Here is a 17,618-nt window from a genome sequence, read left to right on the forward strand (position 1 = left end):
ACAGTCACACAAGGCCATACACCGGCTCTACCTTCATTTGCTGTAGAATCCAAAGCAAGGAACTTCCAATTTTGGAAGACTTATCCAACTCATTTGCAAAATGAAGATGATAAAACCAACGTCACAGGCTTGCAGTGCAGAGTGTAATTAAGATCATACTCATAAAAAGCTTCACACGGTGTTTGGTTGTTGTTGTTGCTTTGTTTTGTTTTGAAGAGAAATGGGTCTGGGCTAAGGCTATTTTTGAATCCAAACACAGACAGGTACACATAAATACCAGATGTTCATGCGTACACAACAGGGCCCACGTGCCTGCATACAGACACCAGAATGTGTGCACAAAAACATCCACACACGTATATGTAGTCACCCAGTTGTGCATGCATCCACACAAATGTGAACATGCAGCCATATATCAGGTTGGACAAAGAAATGCACATCATAGATACCCCCCAAGGGATAAAACCCAAAGCATGCACTCGGACTACATGCACAGACAGACAGAGACTGGCAACATTCAGGAAGAGTGGCATGGACATACATCAGGTACTCACACAAATGTGCATGTGCAGACATAAGTTGGAATGGATGCCCACTTATCCAGCACAAACACACACCCCACAAAGCCTGGTGCGTGCATAAATTCATTATCAACAGGGACATGCTGAAACATACATGCACACAGAAACCTCAGGCATGCACCCAGAGTGACACACACACAGACAGACATGTAAATAAGGATAAACATGGCAGAGGCATCTAGGAGAAACCACTGGATAAAATGACTCAAACTTGCAAAGTTGCAGGAGCACACAGGGTGTTTGAGGAGAAAGGTGACTTGCAGGGAAGGAGAAAGAGAAAGACAGAAAGACAAGATCAGAGACAAAGGGAGAGAGACAGGTGGGTGAAGTCCTGGCCAGGGTTCCAGGCCCATCCAGAGTAATCTGAGGGCCTAACACTGGCCTTTCTTCCTGCGAATATTACTTAACTCAGCGCCATGCTCTAGGAGGCAGCCTAAGGTCAATTTCCTATTCACAGCTTCACGGGGTAAGGCTTGGCTATGCTAAGGAAGGGATGGGGAGAGAGGTTCCCAAAAAACTCTGTCTCCCTTCCCCCTTCTCAAAGGAAAAGCTTTGGGAACATTAGACCAGAGAATTGCAAAAGCCAGGAGGGGGCTTAGAGAACATCTCATCCATTCTGTTCATCCTTAATAAGAACAGCCAATATTCATTGCACACTTACATGTAACTCCCCTGCATTGACCCATATGCTTCTCACCTAAACAGCTGAAGAGCTAGGAGCTGTTTTTGGCTCCATAAGGTTCAGAGAGATGAAGTCAGCTTTTCAAGGTCGCACAACAAAGAAGGGATAAGGTTTGGATTCCAATCCATGCCTTAACCTTGCTCTTAACCACTGTACCATCCATCCAGAAAGGGAAACACAGGCCCAACAATGGAAAGGGATTTTCCTGGGTTCGCCACTAACTCACTCTGAAAGCCTGTACCCAAGTCACTGCCAATGGGACAAGTCCCTCCCACGTAATTTCAGACACCATTCTCTTACTCCATGCTCCAGAGTAATCAACAGGGCCAAAATTGCCAGACCTCTATGTCCCCAAATACTAGAATTCTCCCAACCTGAGTCCCCACGCCCTCCCTGGCCAGGTCATGGCAGCCTGTCTGAACACTCAGTGCCCTTCCTAGTGCCAACCTCATTGAGAAACAAACTCCCCACATTTCTACCTCTCTCCTTTTTAAGAAATGAGGGAGAAGAGGAAGGACCCAGGCTTGTGGCCAGCCTGAGTGTAGGTTGGTGACCAGGATTAAAGGGATTGATGTCTGTCCCACAGGTGCTAATCCTTCTTCCCACCTCTTCCCCCACAAAATCAATAAATGACTTCCCTCTCCCTGCTTTGTTCTCTGCTCTTTGATCCCTCCACATAAGTCTCAAAGCTCAACAGCTAATTTGAGCCAGTTAGAGCCAGTCCTGGGAGTGTCAACCTCACCTACCTCCACTTGTCCAAAGTTGGTGACCCAGAGGACACGTGCAACCCTGGAAGGACCAACCATCAGAGCCCGTCCTGCGGCCATCTGGGGCCCCTCTCAGGATCTGGCTGAGGCTTATCTCAGACCCACCTAGGACCAGTCTCAGCACCTGCCTAATGCTCATGTCAGAGCCCACTGGAACCAACCTCAGACCATAGATGGTGCCACTCTTATGCCCTCCTGAAGCAGGACACTCTTATGCCCTCCTGAAGCAGGACACTCTTATGCCCTCAATGACACCTGAGATAACACACAGAGTCCTCTTGGCACCAAACGTGACTTTAATATTCTCCTGCTGTCAAGTTCAGTGCCAACTTGTTTCCCATCCTCATGTACACCTGGGGGCAGTCCCAAAGCCAACACGATGCCTCCCCTCCCTGGCCATATCTGATGCTGATATCAGAGCCCACCAGTGTCATCCCTGTGTCCACTGCCGATGTCAGTCTCGGCACTCACCTCCTGCTAAGCCTGGCCCGCACTTGACTCCCAGGGTGATCTAGGCCAGACACTGAAGGGGAAGGAGGAGAGAGTTCATATCCCCGCTCCCTCACTTACTCCCTGTGTGACCTCACTCAAGTGGATTTATGGAGTCTAGATCTGCTCATCTTCAAAATGAGGATGATGATGAACCAACCTCATTGTTACAAAGATTCGACCAGGTCATACACACCTAGACTTGATCTTCCCATATACGATCGTGCTCACCAAAGGGTAACTGTCCTGTTTACTAAGGAAGAATTTCCCTGAGGGAAGGAGAAGAGGGCTACTCATCGCTTCTCCACTCCCACCCACCCCAGGCTCTGTCTCTGTGCCTAACACTAGAGTTTACCCCAATCTCTTCTGCTATTGTTCCCTCTGCCTGCTAATAGTAGTAGCCCCTGACAAAGCAGGAATCACCCTTAAAGGAGACTTAACTCACCCTCAAATATGATCTTCTCTTCCTAAATACACCCTTTCCACTGGCGGGAAAACCAAACCCACAAAGTGGAACTAGTGGGTTTCCCTAAGGATCTGGGTTGGAAACCAGTGGAGGTCTTTGTAAATTCCAACCCTTGGGACACTTGAGATTTTTCCACCATTTGGGGGTTGTTATTACTATTTCTCCAGACCTGGCCAATCCCTCTGCTAATGGATAACTCGAGGTACTCTCCTCCAGGTGTGGGGAAAGTTCCCCTGAAATACGACTCTGGTCTTCCACCCCTTTCCCAACCAGAGATGTGCAGTGGAGATTCTATGGCACCCATCCTGGCCTCACTCTGAGGTTCCAGTGAGGATTCTGGGCATCAAGAGACAGCTCTGGGCCAAAGCAAAATCGAGTCAGTCCCTGGGCCCAGTGCTGAGCTGCGGGCTTTCTGGGAGGAGCTGCTGGGCTTGCTACACACTCCTCCTCCCAGAAACTCCACACCCACACCCTGGGTCTTCCTAGCCCCAAGACTCTCAAGTCCATATGGCTGGAATCCCCCCTCCTGAGACCCTTAACCCTGCATCCTCCTCACCAGAAGACCCTCAAAGACACAGCCACACTTCTGTCTCACATTAATAAAACCTAGACCTTTGGATTCCTCTCCCCTGGAACCCCCAAATTCACAACTTTGGGGTACATTCTCATTCTCAGACCAAAAATTCAAAGCCCAGGTGCTCCCCTGTGCAAATATTCCAAACTCCTCAGTTCTACAGTTTATCTGTTGCCCCCTCCTAAATCCACAGCCCTGGGGCACCCCTCCTGAAGTACCACAGACTTAGTCTGGAGGCCCCCTCTCTGTTCAGCTGCCCTGGGGTCCCCCTCCTCCTCCCTTGCTGACTGTGTCCCAAGCTAGGCGGGATTCATGGTGGGGGGTGTAGCGGGGAGGTGAAATGAGGTGATTATGTAATCAGCCAAAGTCCACCCCTCTTTTTCAGGCAGTATAAAGGCAAACCACCCCAGCCATCACCATCTATCATCCCACTGCCACCATGCTAGCCTCAGGGCTGCTCCTGGTGGCCTTGCTGGCCTGCCTGACTGTGATGGTCTTGATGTCTGTCTGGCAGCAGAGGAACAGCAAGGGAAAGCTGCCTCCAGGACCCACCCCATTGCCCTTCATTGGAAACTACCTGCAGCTGAACACAGAGCAGATGTACAACTCCATCATGAAGGTGTCCCAAGGCAGGGAGATGGGTGGCACGGGGTGGCGGCTGCCCAGCTGGCTGGGGCTTTGTGATAGGGGATTGACCAGTGTGGACCAGAGGCTTAGGAAAGGGAGTTTTGGAGGTTAAGCGTCAGGGTCCTAGCCAGGAAAGACAGGATCTTGGGATGTCCAGCTCCCTGACTGTGAGAACCTGGGGATGAAGGATCCCAGTAATTGACATCTCCGTGCTGGGCCCATTCAGAGTGGGGGCTGCTCCCTCTAACCACTCCCACCCGCCTCCATCAGATCAGTGAGCGCTATGGCCCGGTGTTCACCATTCACCTGGGGCCCCGGCGGGTCGTGGTGCTGTGCGGATATGATGCTGTCAAGGAGGCTCTGGTGGACCAGGCTGAGGAGTTCAGCGGGCGAGGCGAGCAGGCCACCTTCAACTGGGTCTTCAAAGGCTATGGTGAGGGGGTGTCCAAGACGGGGAAGGCGGCCAAGAGAACTCAATAGTCTCAGTGTCCCCAGCCCTCTCCCTGATTCTCCTGCCCACTGGAGGCTATGGCAGAGCTCCCGGTCTGGTCTTCTCTCCCCATCTCCCTTCATTGTGGCCTCTCCCTGTGTGTCCCTCACCTGTCTCCAGCGTCCCTGTCCTGATTCCTCCCTGCCTCTCTCTGCCCCTTATTCTCTCTCCTCCTCTCTCACTGGAGTCTCCTCTTTCCCCTCTCTCCATCTCTGAGGACATCCCGGGTTTCTGTTTTCCAACCCTGGTCCTCTGTCTTCATTTGTCTTTTTGTCACTCTCTGCTTCTGTGCTTCTTAGTGTTTCTCCTCTCTCCGCTTCCCTCTCCCACTTCCTCCTCTGTCTTAGGATTTCATGGTATTCCGACTTCCACACCTCCAGCCTCCATCTCCTGGTAACAGTTTCCCTTCCTTCCAGACCCTCTCTGTTTCTGTCTCTGTATTTTTCTCTCTTCTTTAGCTCAGCTTAAGAATCTTTCACCATTTTTATTTCCTCCTCCCAGATCTCCCCATATCTCACTTCCCCTCCCTCCATCCTCTTCCTCCATCTCTCTTTCTCTTTCTCTCCCCCCTTCCTTCCCTTCCTCCACGGAGTGTCCCCCTATTCCTCTGTTTCTCTGGGCATCTGTCTGTCTCGACTTTCTGCTTCTCTTCTCATTCTCTTTTCTTCCTACCCGGTCTCTCTCTCTCTCTCTCTCTCTCTCTCTCTCTCTCTCTCTCTATTTCTCCCTCTCTCCCTCTCCCTCACTCTCTCGTTTCTCTGAGTTTGCAGCTCTCCTGGGCACTCTCGCTGAATTCATCTCTCTCCCACCCCACTCCCTCTCTGCTCCACCCTTGGGGAGCACGCTGGGACTGGTCTGCTCCTGCCCCCGCCGCCCCCTGACCTCTCTCCACCCCCACGTTCACCTTAGGCGTGGCGTTCAGCAACGGGGAGCGCGCCAAGCAGCTCCGGCGCTTCTCCATCGCCACCTTGCGGGACTTCGGGGTGGGCAAGCGCGGCATCGAGGAGCGCATCCAGGAGGAGGCGGGCTTCCTCATCGAGGCCCTCCGGGGCACGCATGGTGAGCAGGGGACCCTGAGTGCGGGGGCAAGAGCAGGAAAACGCCCAGGGCTAGGGACCCGCGCGCGCGCGTTCTGCCTGAGGATGGGGACTCGGTGGGGAAAGGCCCCGGCACTTCCAGCCCTGGAGTCTGGCGCTGGGAATTTGGTTCAACAGGGCCCCGCCTCCCGGAATTCTGCCTCTCCCCAGGCCTCTGAGTTGACTCTCTCCCCAACCCTCTTCTCCGGCCACATCTGCAGGCGCCAATATCGATCCCACCTTCTTCCTGAGCCGCACCGTCTCTAATGTCATCAGCTCCATTGTCTTTGGGGACCGCTTTGACTATGAGGACAAAGAGTTCCTGTCACTGCTGCGCATGATGCTGGGAAGCTTCCAGTTCACGTCAACCTCCATGGGGCAGGTAACCGGCTGCAGCCCGGCCTGTGACGCCCCTACTACAACCTGTCAACTGCTCCCCTACCTGGAGACAGGTGCCCCAAACTCCCACCCCCCTCCAGACAGTGTCCCCTCAAAATCAGCCCCCAATATTGGACAACTGGGCAGTTGCAACAGAACCCAAGATGGGTGCCCAATACCCAGTCTCCAGGAGCACCTGGATAGCTCAACAGATGCTCCCCAGAACAGAGCCTGCCGGCAGGATGCAAGCCCTCAGCTCAGCTCTCTCACCTGGGCACGTGTTCCCATCCCCAACTTACTGTAATTTGTAACAGGTGCTCCCTACCCTGTTCTTCTGAATATTTTAACACCTGGACAAGTGATTGCCTCAACCCGCCTCCTGCATACCTGAACACCTGGTGCTGCAAAATCCAGCCCATCATAATCATTTCACATCTACACAAATGTCCCAAATTATCCCACTGGAATATCTGGCCAAGCGCCCTCTACTTCACCCACTGAAATACCTGAAAACATGGACAGCTGCCCTAACCAACACCCTAAACACATAAATATCTAGACAGATTATTCCCCAAACACCCAAATAAGTGTTCCCCAACACTTTCCTATCACACACCTTACAGAGGAGCTCCCAATGCATCCCACTTGGCTAGGTAAAGACCTGAACAGGTATCCCCTCCACTTCAACATCTTCACCAGCCCCACTTTAATACCTGAACACCTGAACAAAAGCCCCCAATCCAGACCCAATAAGTACCTGGGTAATTGTCTCCAGCCAAGCCCACCTGAATGCCTAAATACCCGGACAGGTGACACTCCCCTCACACCAGCCCCACCTGAGTAGCTAAACACCTGGGCAGGTGACTTCCAACTCAACTTCACTTGAATATCTGAACACCTAGATGTGTGCTCCAATCCAGCCTCATTTGCATACCTGAAACCTGGATATATGCCTCAGTTCTTCTCACCTAAATTACTAGACCGTGGCCCTGGCACCTAACCCACGTGAAAACTAGATATAGCTTCCCATCCAACCCCACTGAAATACCTAAACACCTGGACAGATGCCTTTAACTCAGTTCCTTCCTTGCTATGAAACAAGTCCCATTCCCATCAGCTCCTGCCCCCTGACAACGGTCCTTCCCTTCCCATCCTCTCTCTGCAACCCCAGCTCTATGAGATGTTCTCTTCGGTGATGAGACACCTGCCAGGACCACAGCAACAGGCCTTTAAGGAGCTGCAAGGGCTGGAGGACTTCATAGCCAAGAAGGTGGAGCACAACCAGCACACGCTGGATCCCAACTCCCCACGGGACTTCATCGACTCCTTTCTCATCCGCATGCAGGAGGTACACCCCAGCAGCCAGTGCGGGGAGGTGCAAAGCGAGGCAGAGGGAAATCAGGCTGGGAGTGGGGCAGGCAGACAACAAAGGCCCATTCAAATTAGCCCTCATCATAATAATCCTCACAATTGGCCAGGCACAGTAGCTCACACCTGTAATCCCAACAATTTGGGAGGCCGAGGCAGGTGGATCAGCTGAGGTCAGGAATTCAAGACCAGCCTGGCCAACATGGTGAAACCTCCTCTCTACTAAAAATCCAAAAATTAGCTGCGTATGGTAGCGTCCAGTGGGGCAGAGGTTGCAGTGAGCCAAGATCACAGCACTGCACTCCAGCCTGGGTGACAGAATGAGACCCTGTCTCAAAAAAAAAAAAAAAATTAATTATTTTTTAAAAAGTAACAAGTGAGCCTGCATGGTCATGTGCATGTGTAGTTCCAGCTCTTCAGTGAGGCTCAGGAGGCTGAGGCTGGAGGATTCCTTGAGCCCAGGAGTTCGAGTCCGGCCTGTGCAACTTAGCAACACCAAGTCAGTATAAGAAAAAAAAATTGACAGCTAAGTTGATAATTAAAGGAAAGATGGTCAGCAAGGTAAAGAAGGTGAGAAGGAAGAGCATTTTGGGCAAAGCCAGCAGCCAGGGCAAGGGCTGGAACCTGGAGCGAGTCTGGTAGATCTAGGGTCCCTCTTTCCACCTTTCACCTGGACCAAAGAGAGGTAGATCCAAAGGAAAAGCCCTAGAAGGGCCCTGAAGGCAAGAGGAGTGAGGTTGGCCTAAAGCTCCCTCTCCCTGCAGGAGGAGAAGAACCCCAACACAGAGTTCTACATGCAGAACCTGTTGATGACCGCGCTGAACCTCTTCATTGCAGGCACCGAGACCGTCAGCACCACCCTGCGCTATGGCTTCCTGCTGCTCATGAAGCACCCAGAGGTGGAGGGTAAGGCTGGAGGGGGAGGGAAGTGGAGAGCCCCAGACCCTCAAAACTCCACTGACCCTGGTGCAATGTCCCCACCTGTCCCAGATCCCAGGACCCTGAGACGTGCTTTGCTGTCCAGAGACAGGGCAATATTCAGCTGATAGGAATCAGCTGAGTCTCACTAGTTGGTAAAATGTTGAAAATGTCTGCAGTGATTGGTCAGTCACTCCTGTCCCAAGCCCACTGAGTGCCCTGCTACCTGCTCCTCCGGATCATCCCCTAAGTTCCTCTCTGTGCCTCCCCTGTGATTCTGGCACAGTCTGGTTAACAGGATTCTACTCCAACAATGAGAATGGCTGAGGTCTGTTATGAATGGTCTACCTCTGTATCATATGTAGAGCCCTGTCATCCACCCCGTTTTACCTATTCGGACTATCATCCCTGCCCTGAGACCTCTAGACACCCAAACGCTTTCCCCATCCTCCCCCAGCCAAGGTCCATGAGGAGATTGACAGAGTGATCGGCAAGAACCAGCAGCCCAAGTTTGAGGACCGGGTCAAGATGCCCTACATGGAGGCAGTGATCCATGAGATCCAAAGATTTGGAAACGTGATCCCCATGAGTTTGGCCCGCAGGGTCAACAAGGACACCAAGTTTCGGGATTTCTTCCTCCCTAAGGTGCTACCTTCCCCATCCTCCCAGACTATGGGGACTTCCAGCCTCTCTCTGTGTCCCCAACATCCCACCCCCATTAGAAGCTTCCTAGACCCTGTCCCACTCCCTCAATCAGTCAAAAAGGACTTCCCCCACCACCACATCCGTTCCACCTTCCCACTTAGAGACTCCTGAGTTCTGCATCTCCCCAGATTCTTTGTATCAGGAGAATCAACCCCATGTTCCCAAACTTCCTGTCTTAAGAAACAGGAGCCCCCTTTCCATTAGGCCTTTTGCTTTAGGGACACAAGTCTCAGGTCCCCCAAACACCCGGCCTAGCAGGACATGGACCCCATGTCTCCCAAACTTCCTGTTTCAGAGACATGAACCTTCTATCCCCCAAATCTCCTCCCTCAGAGGACCCCAACTCCTCCATGCCTGCCACTTCCCCTTACCTGGGGCACCCTAGTTCCCCCTCTAGCCCCTGTGTACTTTCACCAGTCCCCCAACCTGCCTCCTCACACACACCTTCCTCCTCCCTCCCAGGGCACCGAAGTGTTCCCTATGCTGGGCTCTGTGCTGAAAGACCCCAAGTTCTTCTCCAACCCCCAGGACTTCAATCCCCAGCACTTCCTGGATGAGAAGGGGCAGTTTAAGAAGAGTGACGCTTTTGTGCCCTTTTCCATCGGTAAGAGACTAACTACTGTTTGCCGCCAGGCCACTGCTCACACCAGCAGGCGCCTCCCTCACCCAGCTCCCCTCTGTGTGGTGTAGCCTGGTATTTCTCCAGCTTGGAAGTTCCTGTTAGAATCTACCCTTGAGCCACCAGCTGATACTTCCTTAACTACCAAGCACCCACTACCTACGCCCAGATAAAAGGAAAGGAAACATCTTTCCCCGTAGATTTATTTGTCTAGGGTCACACAGCAGATGCTTCAGATCCCTGAAAAGGAGATGACGGCACAGCACAGCAGTCATATTTGCAAGTGTATCCTGCAGGAAGGGACACCTAAACCTCCCATTGCTACACCTGGCATGGATCACCCCATCTATGATGGATGCGTGACACTATGCCTTTTTCAAAACCCATAGAAATGTACAACACAGATAAACCCTAATGTAAACTATGGACTTTGGTTAATAATAATATATCAATATTGGTTCACCATTGTTATATCTCTTATAGAAATAAACTGAGGCTCAGGGAGGATCACAGCCTCCTCTGAAAGTCTCTCAAGCCATAATATTCCATCCCTCCTCCCTGGGAGAGCCGCAGCTGGAGGTCGGTAGTGGGGCGAGGCTGCACTGAGAGTGGGCTTCACCTCCACCCCTCCCGCCTCTCCTCCTCAGGAAAGCGGAACTGTTTCGGAGAAGGCCTAGCCAGAATGGAGCTCTTTCTCTTCTTCACCACCATCATGCAGAACTTTCGCTTCAAGTCCCCCCAGTCGCCCAAGGACATCGACGTGTCCCCCAAACACGTGGGCTTTGCCACGATCCCACGAAACTACACCATGAGCTTCCTGCCCCGCTGAGTGAGGGCTTCGTTGGTGCAGGTCTGGTGGGCGGGGCCGTGGAAAGGGCGGGGCTAGGGGCAGGGCTCGTGGGAGGGGCGGGGCTAAGAATGGGGACGGCATGGGGGAAAGGAAGCGGCGAGGTGGTTAGAGGGAAGAGAAGAAACAGAAGGGGCTTAGTTGACCTTGATAAGGTGCTTCCGAGCTGGGATGAGAGGAAGGGAAACCTTACATTATGCTATGAAGAGTAGTAATAATAGCAGCTCTTATTTCCTGAACAAGTACCCCCATGTCAGCTTTGTACAAAAAGCGTTTGTTCACAAAGCGTTGCACGCTCACCTCACTTAATTGCCACAAACCTCTGCAAAAGAGAAAAACGTTCATGCCCATTTTACACGTGACAAAGCTGAGGCTTAGAAGTTGTCTGTCTGATGTCTCACAAAACGTAAGTGCCCAGAAAATCTTTGAACACAGATCTGTGCCCATAGCCCTCTAGAAAGATTCTTAAAAAGCACCCCTTCCTCACGTAAAACAGCTTCGTATAGCATCACATGGCCTGAACATCCCTGTCCTGGGGGTTTTTCCAGAGACCTGGTGAGTGGCTGTCCTGCCTTCACCGCCCACATGCCCACACTCTCACCTACTCAACATGCTTTGAATACCAGGGTGTAATCTGTGCTCACTACCAGGTAAGGCCACTGTGGCCCATTCAGAGTCAGTCCGGGGACACAACGAGACATGAATCGACATACAAAGTCAGTCCATTAACAATTCTTTCGCAGAGCAGAAGTTTTTAATTTTAATGACATTCTGTCAATATATCCCCTAATGAAGAAGTTGAAGGAGAGAACCACTTACAGAGAGTGATGAGAGAACTCTGGATCAGGACATACCATATGCATGTGTGTGATCACGTGCAGGTGTGCATGTGAGCATATGACTACATATTCTCTTCTGTGTATCCATGAAACACATTCCACTATGGGTTTCTGAAGGTTGGGCTCTCCGGATGGATCTGGAGTCATTGTAAGACTCAGCTAAGAGTTTCACAATCACTGCCCACTCTCAAAGAAGTTAGTGTATGTCCCCCTTAGAAACTCCCTTACAGCCTTCATGAAAATTAACTCCAAGTTTATTGTAGACCTAAATGAAAAATGAGTATCTATAAAACTCATAGAAGATAATGTAGGAGAAAATCTAGATGACCTTAAGTTTGGTGATGACTTCTTAGATACAACACCAAAAGAACAATGCTTGAAAGAAGCACTTGATAAGTTCTGTGTCGTTAAAATTAAAAACTTCTGCTCTGCAAAAGATTTGTCAGGAGAATGACAATACAAGCTACAGACTGGGAGAACATATTTGCAGAGGACATACCTGATAAAGGACTTACATTCAAAATACAGAAAGAACTGTTAAAACTCAACAATAGAAAAGAACCCAATTAAAGAATGGGCAAGCGATCTGAGCAGACACCTCACCAAAGAAAATATACACATGGCAAATAAGCATAAGAAAAGATGCTCCATATCATATGTCAGTAGCCATTTCAAATTGAAACAATAATGATGTACCACTACCCACCTATTAGAGTGGCTAAAATCCAAAGCTGACAACACCAAATGCTAACAAGGAGGTGGCTCAACAGAACTGTCATTCATTGATGGTGGGAATGCAAAATGGCATAGCTACTTTGGAAGACAAATTGGCGGTTTCTTGCAAAGCTAAACATATTCTTACCATGTGCTACAGCAATCATGCTCTTCGGTATTAACCTAAATGAGTTGAAAACAAATAGCCACACAAAAACTTCTGCACAGATGTTTATAGCAGCTTTACTCGTAATTCAAATCTTGTAAGCAACCAAGCTGTTCTTCAACAAGTGAATGGATAAATGAACTGTGATATGTTCATACAATGAAATATGGCAGGGCGTGATGGCTCACACCTGTAATTATAGCACTATGGGAGGCAGAGGCGGGCAGATCACTTGAGGTCAGGAATTCGAGACCAGCCTGGCCAACATGGTGAAACCCCATCTCTACCAAAAATACAAAAATTAGCCAGGCACGGTGGCATGCGCCTGCACTTCCAGCTACTTGGGAGACTGAGGTGGGAGAATTGCCTGAACCCATGAGTCAGAGGTTACAGTGAGCTGAGATGGAGCCACTGCACTCCAGTCTGGGAGACACAGTGAGATTTTGTCTCAAAAAAAAGGAAAAAAGAAAAGAAATATGATTCGACAATAAAAAGAAATCAGGCTACAGAAAGACATGGAAGAACCTGAAATGTGTGTAGCTAAGTGAAAGAAGCCCATCTGAAAAGGTCACATACTATATGATTCCAACTATATGACAGTCTGGAGAAATGAAACTGTGGAGACAGTACAAAGATAGTAGTTTCCAGGAGTTTAGGGAGGAGGGAGGTGTTTGTTCTTCCCTTTGCTGTGGTGAGTTCCTCCAGGCCCCAGGCAGGAAGAGAGATGCTGTCCAGGAGCCAAGGCCTTAGCAATCTACCTGGTGCTCTAGTCTATTGCAACTGAGCTGCACCTCAAATCAATCCGTGTGATACATCATATCAACAGAATGAAGAAGAAAAACCATATGATCATCTCAATTGATGCTGAAAATGCATTTGATGGAATTCAACATCCCTTCATAATAAAAGCCGTCAAAAAACTAGGTATAGCAGGAACATAGCTCAACATAATAATAGCCATGAATGACAGACCCACAGCTAGTATCGTATTGAATGGGGAATAACTGAAATTCCTCCTCTAAGATCTGGAATATGACAAAGATGCCCACTTTCACCACTGTTATTTGATATAGTACCAGAAGTCCTAGCTAGAGCAATTAGACAAGAGAAGGGAAAAAAAGGGCATCCAAATTGGAAAGGAAGAAGTCAAATTATCCTTGTCTGTAGATGATATGATCCTCTATTTTGGAAAAACCTAAAGGCTCCACAAAAAAAACTATTAGAACTGATAAACAAATTCAGTAAAATTGCAGAATACAAAATCAACATACAAAAATCAGTAGCATTTCTATCTGCCAACAGCAAACAATTTGGAAAAGAAATTTTTAAAAATCCAGCCTGGGCAACATGTCGAAACCCCATCTCTACTAAAAATATTTTTTTAATTAGCTGGACCTGGTGGTGTGCACCTGTAATCCCAGCCACCTGGGAAGCTGAAGTAGGAGAATCTCTTGAGCCCAGGAGGTCTAGGCTGCTGTTAGCCAAGATCACATCACTGCACTCCAGCTCTGCATGACAGAGCAAGGCCTTATCTCAAAAAAAGGTAATCCCATTTACAATAGCTACAATACAATGAAATACCTAGGAATTAACTAAGAAGTAAAGGATCTCTATAATGAAAACTATAAAACACTGATAAAAGAAATTGAAGAGGACACCAAAAATTGAAAAGATATTCTGTGTTCATGGACTGGAAGAAGCAATATTGTCAAAATGTTCATACTACTCAAAGCAATCTACAGATTCAATGCAATTCCCATCAAAATACCAATGACATTCTTCACAGAAATAGAAAAAAAAATTTTTTTAATTTAAACAGAACCACAAAAGATCTAGAGTAGCCACAGCTACCCTAAGCAAAAAGAACAAAATTGGAGGAATCACATTATCTGACCTCAAATCATATTATAGAGCTATAGTAACCAAAACAGCAAGATACTACCATAATAAGTTATGTAGACCAATGGAACATAATAAAGAGCCCAAAAACAACTTCATACATCTACAGTGAACTCACTTGCAACAAAGGTGCCAAGAATATTCATACATTGGGGAAATAACAGTCCCTTCAATAAATGATGCCAAGAAAACTGGACATCCATATGCAGAAGAATGAAACTAGACCCATATTTTTGACATACACAAAAATCAAATCAAAATGGATCATAGACTTAAATCTATGACCTCAAACATGAAACTACTAAAAGAAAACATTGAGAAAGCTCTCCAGGACATTGCGCTGGGCAAAGATTTCTCGAGTAATACCCAACAAGCATAGGCAACCAAAGCAAAAACGGAAAAATGGGATCACATCAAGTTAAAAAGCTTCTGCACAGCAAAGGAAACAATCAACAAAGGGAAGAGGCAATCTACAGAATGGGAGAAAATATCTGCAAGTTATCTGACAGAGAATTATTGACAAAAATATATAAGAAGCTCAAACAACTTAATAGGAAAAAATCTAATAATCCAATTTAAAAATGAGTAAAAGATCTGAATAGACATTTCTCAAAAGAAGACATACTAATGGCAAACAGGTATATGAGAAGGTGCTTGTATTAATCCATTCTCACACAGCTATAAAAAATACCTGATGACGTGGTGGCTCATGCCTGTAATCCCAGCACTGTGGGAGGCCAAAGCGGGCAGATCGCCTGAGGTCAGGAGTTCGAGACCAGCCTGGCCAACATGGTGAACCTTGTCTCGACTAAAAATACAAAAAAATTAGCCAAGCGTGGTGGTGGGCGCCTATAGTCCCAGCTACTTGGGAGGTTGAGGCAGGAGAATTGCTTGGACCTGGGAGGTGGAGGTTGCAGTGAGCCGAGATCGCACCACTGCACTCCAGCCTGGGGGACAGAGTGAGACTCCATCTCAAACAAAAGAAAAGAAATACCTGAGACTTGTATTAATCCGTTCTCACACTGCTATAAAGAAATACCTGAGACTGGGTAATTTATAAAGAAAAGAGTTTTAATTGGCTTACAGTTTTGTAGGCGGTATAGAAAGCATTCTGGGGAGGCCTCAAGAAACTGCCAATCATGGCAGAAAGCAAAGGGGAAGTGAGGCATCTTAGATGGCGGGAGCAGGAGCAAGAGAGAGTGAGGAGGGAAGTGCTGTACACTTTTAAACAACCAAATCTCATGAGAACTCACTCACTATCACAAGAACAGCACCAAGAGGACAGTATGAAACCATTCATGAGAAATCCAGCCACCCTCCACCAGAGCCCACCTCCAACATTGGGAGCTACAATTCAACACGAGATTTGGTGGGGACACAGATCCAAACCATATCACTGCTCATCATAATTATCACCAGAGAAATGCAAATCAAAACTACAATGAGATATCATCTCACCCTAGTTAAAATGGCTTTTATCCAAAAGACAGGCAACAACAAATGCTGGCAAGAATGTGGATAACAGGGAACTCTCATACATATCTGCTGGTGGAAATGTAAATCAGTACAACCACTATGGAGAACAGTTCGGAGGTTCCCCATAAAACTAAAACCAGAATTACCATATGATCCAGCAACCCCAGTGTATATATCCATATTACCATATAATCCAGCAATCCCACTATATATATCCAAAGAAAAGAAATCAGTATATCCAAGATATATCCACACTCCCATGTTCACTGCAGCACTATTCACAGTAGCCAAGATTTGGAAATAACCTAAGTGTCCATCAACAGATGAACGGATGAAGAAAATGTGGTACATTCACACAATGGAGTACTATTCAGTCATAAAAAAGAATGAGATCCTGCATTTACAACACAGATGCAACTGGAGGACATTATCTTAAGTGAAACAAGCCAGGCACAGGAAGACAAATGTCACATGTTCTCACTCTTACAGGGGAGCTAAAAAAAAAAAAAAAAATTGACATCTGGGAAGTGAGGAGTGCCTCTGCCTGGGCAGCCCCTCTGGGATGTGAGGAGGGCCCCTGCTCAGTTGACCATCATCTGGGAAGTGAGGATCCCCACTGCCAGGCTGCCCAACTCACTAGGAAGTGAGAAGCCCCTTTGCCCGGCTGCCCACCCTCTGGCAAGTGAGGAGCGCCTCTGCCCAGCCTCCGCCCCGTCTGGGAAGTGAGGAGCACCTCTGCCCAGCTGCCCCCAGTCCCGGAAGTGAGGAGCGCCTCTGCCTGGCCTCCACCCCGTCTGGGAAGTGAGGAGCACCTCTGCCCAGCTGCCCACAGTCCCGGAAGTGAGGAGCGCCTCTGCCCGGCCTCCGCCCCGTCTGGGAAGTGAGGAGCACCTCTGCCTGGCCTCCACCCCGTCTGGGAAGTGAGGAGCACCTCTGCCCAGCTGCCCACAGTCCCGGAAGTGAGGAGCACCTCTGTCCAGCTGCCCACAGTCCCGGAAGTGAGGAGCACCTCTGCCCAGCTGCCCACAGTCCCGGAAGTGAGGAGCACCTCTGCCCAGCTGCCCACAGTCCCGGAAGTGAAGAGCACCTCTGCCCAGCTGCCCACAGTCCCGGAAGTGAGGAGCACCTCTGCCCAGCTGCCCACAGTCCCGGAAGTGAGGAGCACCTCTGCCTAGCTGCCCACAGTCCCGGAAGTGAAGAGCACCTCTGCCCAGCTGCCCACAGTCCCGGAAGTGAGGAGCACCTCTGCCCAGCTGCCCACAGTCCCGGAAGTGAGGAGCACCTCTGCCCAGCTGCCCACAGTCCCGGAAGTGAGGAGCACCTCTGCCCAGCTGCCCACAGTCCCGGAAGTGAGGAGCACCTCTGCCCAGCTGCCCACAGTCCCGGAAGTGAGGAGCACCTCTGCCCAGCTGCCCACAGTCCCGGAAGTGACGAGGCCTCTGCCCGGCCACCAATTGTCTGGGAAGTGAGGAACACCTCTGCCCAGCCACCAATTGTCTGGGAAGTGAGGAGCACCTCTGCCCGGCCACCAGTTGTCTGGGAAGTGAGGAACTCCTCTGCTCGGCCGCCAACGGTCTGGGAAGTGAAGAGCGCCTCTGCCCCGCTGCCCACCTTCTGGCAAGTGAGGAGCGCCTCTGCCCGGCTGCCGTTCCCAGGAGCACCTGTGCCTGGCCGCCGCCCCATCTGGGAAGTGAGGAGGCCTCTGCCCAGCTGCCCACAGTCCGGGAAGTGAGGAGCGCCTCTGCCTGGCCGCAAACCATTTGGGAAGTGAGGAGCGCCTCTGCCTGGCCGCAAACCATTTGGGAAGTGAGGAGCGCCCCTGCCTAGCCACTAACCATCTGGGAAGTGAGGAGCGCCTCTGCCTGGCCGCAAACCGTCTGGGAAAGGAGGAGCGCTTCTGCCAGGCAAGCACCATCTGGGATGTGAGGGGCGCCTCT

At 49.6% G+C, this 17,618-nt stretch overlaps 1 protein-coding gene across 1 annotated transcript; it reads left to right on the forward strand.

The window, feature by feature from the left end:
• Positions 1–1,059: 1,059 nt before the first annotated feature.
• On the forward strand, positions 1,060–10,942 carry CYP2A24 (cytochrome P450 family 2 subfamily A member 24). The gene is made up of 9 exons (XM_073016429.1): positions 1,060–4,178; positions 4,457–4,619; positions 5,586–5,735; positions 5,974–6,134; positions 7,302–7,478; positions 8,263–8,404; positions 8,874–9,061; positions 9,584–9,725; positions 10,388–10,942. The coding sequence occupies exons 1-9, from the start codon at positions 3,999–4,001 to the stop codon at positions 10,567–10,569; spliced, it is 1,485 nt and encodes a 494-aa protein (XP_072872530.1). The 5' UTR covers positions 1,060–3,998; the 3' UTR covers positions 10,570–10,942.
• The last annotated feature ends 6,676 nt before the right edge of the window (positions 10,943–17,618 follow it).

The sequence above is a fragment of the Chlorocebus sabaeus genome, chromosome 6 (assembly GCF_047675955.1).
Source record: "Chlorocebus sabaeus isolate Y175 chromosome 6, mChlSab1.0.hap1, whole genome shotgun sequence".
NCBI classification, from domain to species: Eukaryota; Metazoa; Chordata; class Mammalia; order Primates; family Cercopithecidae; genus Chlorocebus; species Chlorocebus sabaeus.

What these genes read in the sequence shown, in the direction of transcription:
- CYP2A24 (XM_073016429.1), top strand. Translation starts at nt 3,999, where the DNA reads ATGCTAGCCTCAGGGCTGCTCCTGGTGGCCTTGCTGGCCTGCCTGACT. An exon ending in TGTACAACTCCATCATGAAG is followed by an intron (nt 4,179 to 4,456) that starts GTGTCCCAAGGC and finishes CGCCTCCATCAG; the next exon opens with ATCAGTGAGCGCTATGGCCC. An exon ending in GGGATTTCTTCCTCCCTAAG is followed by an intron (nt 9,062 to 9,583) that starts GTGCTACCTTCC and finishes CCTCCCTCCCAG; the next exon opens with GGCACCGAAGTGTTCCCTAT.